Raw genomic sequence first — 9,990 nt, 5'->3', positions numbered from 1 at the left:
TGGTTTTGTGAGATTGGCTTATTTCGCTTAGCATGATATTCTCCAACTCCAACCATTTACTGACAAATGCCCTAATTTCACTCTTATTTAAAGCTGAGTAATATTCCATTGAGTATATTTATCACATTTTGTTTATCCAATCATTTATTGAGGGACACCTAGGTTGGTTCCATAGTCTAGCTATTGTGAATTGAGCTGCTATAAACATTGATGTGGCTATATCACTATAGTATAAATAAAAATAAAACAAAGCTTATTGTGTGCACAACAACTAAAAAATATTTTAAAAAAGTCTTTCATGTAATAGTATAGTGAAAGACTTTTAAAAAATATTTTTAGTTGTTGATGCACACAATAACCTTTGTTTTATTTTTATTTATTTTTATGTGGCTGAGGATTGAACCCAGTGCCTCACATGTACCAGGCAAACACTCAAAAACACTCTACCACTGAGCCATAATCCCAGATCCCTGAAAGACTTTTTGATTGAGTATGAAAACCAAATCTAGAAAGATGATTTTGGTATATGAATATCTATAAGAGGTTACACCTACAGTAAAAAAAGAAAGGTAAATATAAAAAGGTAATATTAATAAAAGTAGTCAATGAAAAGGAAAATATGTATTAATATTAGTAGAAAATAAAATGGAATTCAAGATGAAAATCAAAGGACAGAGAGGACTGTATCATAATATAAATGCATTACTTTGATAAAAATTATTTTTTAAATGCAGACAGAAACCAAAATGCTCTGGTAAATTGAAAACAACAAAAATTATTAAATTATGGCAAATCTGATTAATGGAAGATTTTGTGGTGAGTAAAAACTATAGTCTACATATAAATATAGGAAAACCATGATGTAGTAAGGGCAAAATATAGGCTGCAAGATTATACATATAAAGAACTGTGCAAAATCCCCCAAATCCATACACGTATATGAATGGGGCAAGAATAACATAAATGGCACTACTTGCATTAGAGGAGTAAAGTGTAGTTTTTCTTCTGTGTTCTAAATTTTCTTGTAAATGGTTTGTTTTATAAAATATCTTTTCATGTGTATAAAGCAGAATATTGTCAGTAATAAAACAAATCTTTCACCTACTGGATTGTCACAACATAAAGAAGAAAAATGTCTTCTTTTGTTGGTGAGTATGTAAGTGAAGGTATGAACTAGGCAGAATCTATCAAGTTAAAATTTTACATGCCATTTGATGAAGGATTTTCCCTCCAGTGGTCTATTCTGTAGGAAATTTCTGGCTTATATACAGCCAAAAGGAAAGTATAAGGATGTTTTCTACACCACTGTAATAGAGAAAATCTGAAATTGAGGAATATGTAATTAAAGTGCAGCATGCAATTGATAATGCAGTTGTTAGGAGAAATGAGATAGATTTACATGAATGGAAATGAAAGAAGTCCAAGACACTGTTAATAAACAAGTTACCAGAATAGTAAGTATGAACCCATATATTAGGGGAAAAGTCCTCATAATAGTAGCCACACAAAATTATGTATTCCATATATGCATTTACAAGGAAATAAAACTACGGATAATATGGGTTCCTTCTGGGAAGGAGAGTGAAATGGCAGAGTAAAGACAAAGAGCAACTTTTGCTTATCTTTTAATCTAGATATATCCATATTATTTGTAAGTTTGGAATAGTTGTTCATGTACTAAAAGAAAGACTAAGGCAAGAGATAGGGAAGAAAAAGGAGACAAAAATAAATTATACTCCAAGAAGAGAACATTTGAGTTCTATTTCCAGTTCAGCAACCTGCCTGTTGTATGCTCTTATGCAATATAGTCAATTATATTTGAGACTCAAGTTTTATTATCAGTAAAAAATTGATTATAATAATAATGATTCAAAAACTACAAATGATAATGTACTTCAGAAAATGTGAGGGAGTATTATCATTGTTCTTAAGATGTTATGGAGGGCTGGGGTTGTGGCTCTGTGGTAGAGTGCTTCCCTAGTATGTGTGATGCATTGGGTCTGATCCTGAGCACCACATAAATACAACACAATACAATACAACACAATAAAATAAAGTTATTATGTCATCTACAATTAAAAATTTAAAAAAAGATGTTATGGAAATACTATCATCTTAACACATTCCATAATACTACTGAGAGCTGAAGCAGGCATCAGGTATTCATTCAATAAGCATCAAAATTACTGATCATTTTAGAACAAAATGTTTTAAAATATATTATGAACTGTTAGTTTGGCCAAATCTTCAATACCATGACTGTCTCAGGAAAAAATAAAGAGTAATAAGGTTGTATTATTTGCCAAAGCTTCATTTACTAAGATTCATTTAAAATAAAACATTTCTTGGTAGGCTGACAGGAGGATTGCAAATTTGAGGTCAGCTTCAGCAACTTAGTGAAACCCTATCTCAAAAAAATAAAAAGAACATGAGATGTAGCTCAGTGGTAAAGTGTCCCTGGGTTCAATACCCAGCAATGCATAAACAAAAACAAAAACATTTGTTTTTAAGTCAAAACAATTCTACTTTAGTTTTATAGAAGCTGTGATCAGGCATGAAGATTACCTCAGTAAAAGGCTCCCACTAGTGGTCAATACTTTCATTTGATAAAATAACTGAATGAAATGTATTCCTATTTTAAAGGAATTTTTAGTACTGTTCTTCAGCAGTAGTTGGATAAACTCACTGCAGAAAGAATCAGGTCCATATTCTTCCATTTCTTTAGTAAGGCACTTCCCCAACCTGGTTCCAGCCTCATCAATGGTCACTCTCCCAAGGGCTTCTGGCCACTTAATACTGTTTGGCAGTTCTTGAACATGACACTTTCATGTTTTTGCCTTTTGCTTATGCTGCTTCTTTTGTCCAGAATTCCCTTTGTACTAATTTTTTATCTTGGTAAACTCCTTACATCCTCCAAGTCAAGACCACATGCCATCCCTTCTATGAGACCTTCTCTGCATCTTTTACACATGTCTGTGGAATCTATCAAGTCTGCTGTTGCTGTCTGTGCTTGTCTCTCTCTTGCTCCACGTTGCATGCCTTAAGGCAGATATGCCTTGCTATTCAATTTTCCTCCTCCCCTCACCCTCCAACACATTCTGGTCTCTCACTATAGGTATTTGATAAATGCTTAATGTCTAAAAGTAGTGATAAAGCTTTGCATACATTAAGCACTCAAATATTTGTTAAATGAAGTAAAAGGATTAAATTGTTCTTTATATCACTGTATGAGAGGCATACTTGCAAAAAGTTGCTTTTTCTTATCTCTGTTGAAGTAATTTTTCCACTCCAAGATCTGTTGACCGTGTAGAATATTCTCTGAATAACCTGGTTCCAAGGAAAACAAAACCAAATAAAAATATTAAAGATCTCCATTATTTTACCAATATATCTGGAGGCAATATTTTTTTTGAACCAATTTAAGTTTTGATATCAGGTATAATTCCTGGTGAAAAATAAACCTACATCTACATATTTTGAATCTGCTTTTATAATTTTGGGAAGAAAAAATTTTCTGCTCTCAAGTCTTACTTTCCCAGCTGCTTACACATCCCTTCCTTTATTTACCTCTCATTTATACAGTGATGCCCAAGTAGTGTTTATTGGCTGAATGTTCTGAGAAGGCAAATGTGGGGGTAGTATCTCCTAGGTTGGTCTTATGACTGATCAGCAGTCAGAAGGATGGCCGTCAAGGTGGTATGATTGAAGAGGGCATTATTTTGGTTATTAAAGCTTTATTCATCAGAGCCTTGAATACCTCTTGGTTTTCCATATTTTTATGGAAACTCAAAATACATCTTGGGTAATTTACATGCTGACTTTCCCATGGGCATAAACACCTTTCTTATCAGCTAGTGTTTTAATGAGTTTAGCAGAAGCAAAACTCTGGAAAACACCAGAGATAGGATGGGAAGGAAACAGGAAACAAATGTCTAGACTGGGGATGTGTGCTACAGCATAGGGGAAGACTGGAAAAGTAAGATAGAGGCTGCAATCCCTGGTACGAAAAAAAAAAATCAAAATCTCATTTATCATAATTCCATGTCCCCTCTCTTAAGTCAATTTCAGTGCTTGCTTCAGCAGCACATACACTAAAATTGGAATGATACAGAGAAGATTAGCATGGCACCTATGCAAGGATGATACACAAATATTTTTGAAATATTTTCAAAAAACAATTCCCAATAAGGTTTAGATTTGATGATTAAATAAAAACCTTCCATAATAAACAAAAGAATTTACAACTAGAAAACCTGTACTACATTAGTACATCCTTGGCAAAATATCCCATGAGGAGGAAATGAAAAAGAAACAATGAAAATCAGCAAAGGGCAATATTACACTAAAGGAAAAACTAATCAAAGGAGAAATCAAGTCAAATGAAATAACAAAACCAAAAATGACCAGGAATACAAATCATGTCTCAATAATAATCCTGAATGTTAATGGCCTAAACTCACCAATCAAAAGATACAGACTGGCAGGCTGGATAGAAAAAAAAAGAAAAAAGACCCAACAGTATGCTGCCTTTAAGAGACTCATCTCATAGGAAAAGACATCCATAGACTGAAGGTGAAAGGTTGGGAAAAAACATACTACTCACATGGACTGCGGAAACAAGCAGGGGTTTCCATCCTCATATAAAATAAAGTAGATTTCAATCCAAAGTTAATCCAAAGGGTTAAAGAAGGACATTTCATACTGCTTAAGGGAACCATCCATCAACAAGACACAACAATTATAAATATATATGCCCCAAACAATGGAGCATCCACATTTATCAAACTCTTCTCAAGTTCAAGAGTCAAATAGACCACAACACAATAATTCTGGGTGACTTTAACACACCTCTTTCACCACTGGTTGGATCTTTCAAACAAAAGCTAAACAAAGAAACTACAGAACTCAATAGTACAATAGATAACTTAGACTTAACAGACATACATAGAATATTTCATCCATAAATGATTGAATATACTTTCTTCTTAGCAGCACATGGATCCTTCTCTTAAATAGACCATATTTCATGCCACAAAGCAACTCTTAGCAAATACAAAAAGTAGAGAGACTACCCTGCATTCTATCAAAGACATCAACAAATTTCTAGAGTCAGATGATTTGCCCAAACTGAATCAGGATGATATATACAAGTTAAACAGATCAGTTTCAAGCAATGAAATAGAAGACACCATCAGAAGCCTACCAACCAAGAAAAGCCCAGGACCAGATGGAAACGCATTTGAGTTCTATAAGACCTTTAAAGAAGAACTAATACCTATACTCCTCAAATTATTTCATGAAATAGAAAAAGAGAGAACACTTCCAAACTCATTATATGAGGCCAATGTCACCCTGATTCCAAAACCAGACAAAGCCATATTAAAGAAAGAAAACTTCAGACCATTACCTCTAATGAACATAGATGTAAAAATTGTCAATAGAATTCTGGCAAATCAAATACAAGGATGTATCCGAAAGATAGTGCACCACAATCAAGTGGTGTTCATTTGAGGGATGCAAGGTCGGTTCAACATTCAGAAATCAATAAATGTTATTCATCACATTAATAGTCTTAAAAATAAGAACTATATAATCATCTCAATAGATGCATAAAAAGCATTTGAGAAAATACAACACCTTTTCATGTTCAAAACACTAGAAAACTAGGGATAACAGGAATATATCTCAACATTGTAAAAGCTATCTATGTTAAGCTGAAGGCTAACATCATTCTAAATGGAGAAACATTGAAGGCATTTCCTCTACAGGGATGCCCTCTTTTACCACTTATATTTAACACAGTTCTTGAAACTCTAGCCAGAGCAATTAGACAGATGAAAGAAATTAAAGGGATATGAATAGGAAAAGAAGAACTCAAACTATCACTATTTGCTGATGACTTGATTGTATACCAAAAAATTCCATCAGAAACGTTCTAGAATAAATAAATTCAGCAAAGTAGCAGGATATAAAATCAACACTCATAAATCAAAGACTTTTTTTTGTACATCAGTGACAAATCCTCTGAAAGAGAAACTAGGAAAACTACCCCATTTGCAATAGCCTCAAATAAAAAATGAAATACTTGGTAATCAATGAAAGTGGTGAAAGACCTCTACAATGAAAACTACAGAACACTAAAGAAAGAAATTGAAGAGGTCCTTAGAAGATGGAAAGATCTCCTGTGTTCTTGGATAGGCAGAATTAATATTGTCAAAATGACCATACTACCAAAGCACTACACAGATTTAATGCAATTCCAATCAAAATCCCAATGACATTCTTCATAGAAATAGAAAAAGCAGGGCTGGGGTTATGGCTCAGCGGTAGAGCACTCACCTCACATGTGTGAGACCCTGGGTTTGATCCTCAGCACCACATTAAAAAAAGTGAATGAATAAAATAAAGGTATTGTGTCCAACTATAACTAAAAAATAAATGTAAAAAAAAAGAAGTAGAAAAAGCAATCATGAAATTAATTGGAAAAATAAGAGACCCAGAATAGCCAAAGCAATCCTTAGAATAGTGAAGCATGTGGCATCACTATACCAGAACTTAAACTATACTACAGAGCAATAGTAACAAAAACATCATGGTATTGGCACCGAAATAGATTTGTAGACCAATGGTACAGAATAGAGGACAGAGACAAACCCACATAAATACAGTTATCTCATATTAGACAAAGGCACCAAAAACAAATATTGGAGAAAAGATAGCCTCTTCAACAAATGGTACTGGGAAAACGAAATCCATATGCAGCAAAATGAAATAAGCACCTATCTCTCATCATGCACAAAACTCAACTCAAAGTGGATCAAAGACCTAGGAATTAAAACAGAAACCCTGCACCTAATAGAAGAAAAAGTAGGCCCTAATCTTTATCATGTCGAATTAGGCCCTAGCTTCCTTAATAAAGACTCATATAGCATAAGAAATAAAACCAAGAATCAATAAATGGGATGGATTCAAACTAAAAAGCTTCTTCTCAGCAAAAGAAATAATCAGTGAGGTGAATAGAGAGCCTTCAGAATGGGAGCAAATTTTTATCACATGCACATCAGATAGAGCACTAATCTCTATGATATATAAAGAATTCACAAATCTTAACACCAAAAAAATCAAATAATCCAATCAATAAATGGGCAAATGAACTAAACAATTTTCAGAAGATGATATACCATCAATCAACAAATATATGAAAAAATGTTCAACATCTCTAGCAATTAGAGAAATGCACATCAAAACTACTCTAAGATTTCATCTCACTCCAGTCAAAATGGCAGGTAGTTAGAATACAAACAACAATAAATATTAATGAGGATGTGGGGAAAAAGGCACACTCATACATTGCTAGTGGGACCACAGATTGGTGCAACCAATATGGAAAGCAGTATGGAGATTCCTTGGAAAACTTGAAATGGAACCACCATTTGACCCAGCTATCCTATTCCTCGGTTTATACCCCAAAGACTTAAAAACAGCATACTACAGTGATGCAATGACATCAATGTTTATAGCAGTACAATTTACAATAGCTAAATTGTGGAACCAACCTAGTTGCCCTTTGGTAGAGAATGGATAAAGAAAATGTGGTATATATATGTATATACCCAGTGGAATATTACTCAGCATTAAAAGAGAATAAAATTATGGCATAGGTAAATGGATAGAACTGGAGAATATTACGCTAAATAAGCTAATCCCATAAAGCCAAATACTAAATGTTTTTTCTGATATGTGTATGCTGATCTATAACGGGGATGTGGTGGGGAGCATGGGAGGAATGGAGGAACTTTAGCTAGGGCAAAGGGGAGGGAGGAAAGGAAAGGGTGAATGGGGATAGGAAAGATGGTGGAATGAGATGGACATCATTACCCTAAGCACATGTAAAGACACGAATGGTGTGACTCTACTTTGTATACAACCAGAAACATGAAAAATTGTGCCTATACGTGTACTATAAATTGAAATGCATTCTGCTATCATGCATAACAAATTAGAATAAATAACTAAATTAAAAAACCTTTCTCCTTTGTAAAACTCTGATTGGCATTCTGTGTAGTGGGCAAAACAGAACTGATTCAGTAACAGTGTGAGGAATAAATGGGAAATCCTATGCAGATGGCATCTGGTGATACCTCTACTGTAAAAAGAATTACTTTCTGGGACTGAGAATATAATATAGATAAAATCTTTATTTGATTTCCTTAAAAAAAATTCCCAAAGCTCCCAAATAGCAGAAATCCAATGGAAAAATAATCCACTAAAAGAGAGTCAAGACAAAAAGTGGCAGGAAATCACAAACACATATCCATACTAATACTGAAGGTTAATGATCTCAATTCCCCAATTAAAAGACACAGATTAGAAGAATGGATCAAAAGCAATAACTAACCATATGAGCAGCTGACACCGATGCACACACTGATCACACACTGATGTGAGGACCTGGACTGACATCCCAGCCCTTCTCATCTGCCTGATCCTCTGTGTTATTCTCACTGCTCTCAAACTCTACAGCAGCCTCTTGACCTTGGTGAGAGCCACAACTTCTCCCTAGGACTGCCTCCTCACCTGGCCATCAGCTCCACCCCAGGGAAAGCCTGCCTTGGTCCCTGACCTGATCACCTTGGACTGAGTGAGTGGGCATCAGTGGACTTAGAGCCTAAGACTTGAGACTTCTGATCTGACACTTGAGCTTATCACGCAGAGGGAATGTCTGTCATGAGCCTGTCACAGTTAAGTGTGTTTGCAGTGCTTAGAATTAATCTAGAATTGTTTGCTGTGAATAATTAATCTAGAATTAATTGCTGTGAACTGATTATCTATGTCTCTTGCAGTGCCCAGTATTAAGGATTGTCATTTTCTTGATTAAGAACCTATAGAGTGAAATTGTATTGAGTGAGTTGAGTGAATAAAGCATTGAAAAGGGCAAAAACAAACAAACAAACAAACAAACAAAAAAACTAACCATATGCTGTTTACAAGAGACTCATCTGACATGCAAAGATACCCACAGTCTGAAGGTAAAAGGATGGAAAAAATTATTCCATGCATAAGGACCCTGAAAACAAGCAGGAATTAACTATTATCATATCTGACAAAGCAGATTTCAAGCAAAAACTAATCAGAATAGATAAGAAAGTCACTATGTCCTGATAAAAGGAACAATCCAACACGAAGATATTAACAATAATAAACTTTTATGTTCCAAATGTCAGTACAACCAATTACATATAAAAATAATACTATAAATCAAATGGACCTAATAGACATCTACAAAATATTTTACCCCCAAACAGCTGAATTAACTGCTTTAGCAGCACATGGAACTTCTTCCAAAATATACCATATTCTAGGCCACAAAGGAAATCTTAGAAATGCCAAAAAAAAAAAAAATCAGTATAACCCCATGCATCCTATTAGATCGTAGTAGAATGAAACCAGGAAATCAGCAGCGATAAAAATATGGAAACTATGTAAACATATGTAAATACTACTCTCTTAAATGAAGAATAGATCAAAGAAGAAATGAGAGTAGAAAATAAGAAATTCTTAGAAATGAATGAGAACAAAGATACACTATAACAAAATCATGGGGACAATATGAAAACAATTTTAAAAGGAAAATTTATAGAACTGAGTGCCTGCATTAAAAAAAACAGATCCTTAATGAATAAGCTTATGGTCTACCTCAAGGGCTTAGAAAAAGAAAACTAACTCCAAAACCAGTAGAAGACCGGAAATAATTAAAATGAGAGCTGAAATCAGTGAAATTGAGAATAAGAAAACAATACACAAGATCAATGCAATGAATAGTTGTTTTCACAAAGATAAATAAGATTGACAAAACCTTAGCCAAACTAACCAAGAATGAAAAGCAAATCAACAAGATCACAAAAGAAAAAAGGAGATATCACAGACCCTTGTAAAATCAAGAATTATCAGAACTTACTTTGAAAATTTATACTCCAATAAACTAGAAAA

General features: G+C 34.0%; 1 protein-coding gene and 1 non-coding gene across 6 annotated transcripts in view; one reads left to right on the top strand and one right to left on the bottom strand.

Annotated features, from left to right (window-relative positions):
- Positions 1-9,990, bottom strand: part of Ppp2r3a (protein phosphatase 2 regulatory subunit B''alpha) — a 166,741-nt gene that overhangs the window by 49,572 nt on the left and 107,179 nt on the right. For 4 of the 5 annotated variants that reach the window (XM_078043359.1, XM_078043360.1, XM_040269828.2 and 1 more), the window contains exon 7: positions 3,241-3,327. The exons of the other annotated variant lie outside the window; for it this stretch is intronic. In XM_078043359.1, coding sequence (XP_077899485.1) covers positions 3,241-3,327 — 87 coding nt within the window. The remainder of the gene's footprint in view (positions 1-3,240; positions 3,328-9,990) is intronic. 5 annotated transcript variants of the gene reach the window in all.
- LOC120884560 (U6 spliceosomal RNA) lies at positions 4,068-4,169 on the top strand. The gene has a single exon (XR_005726995.2). It is a non-coding gene; the product is annotated as a U6 spliceosomal RNA (small nuclear RNA).

The sequence above is a fragment of the Ictidomys tridecemlineatus genome, chromosome 3 (assembly GCF_052094955.1).
Source record: "Ictidomys tridecemlineatus isolate mIctTri1 chromosome 3, mIctTri1.hap1, whole genome shotgun sequence".
Lineage (NCBI taxonomy): Eukaryota > Metazoa > Chordata > Mammalia > Rodentia > Sciuridae > Ictidomys > Ictidomys tridecemlineatus.
Note: the sequence above shows the minus strand (reverse complement) of the source record. Positions and strands in the feature narration are given on the sequence as shown.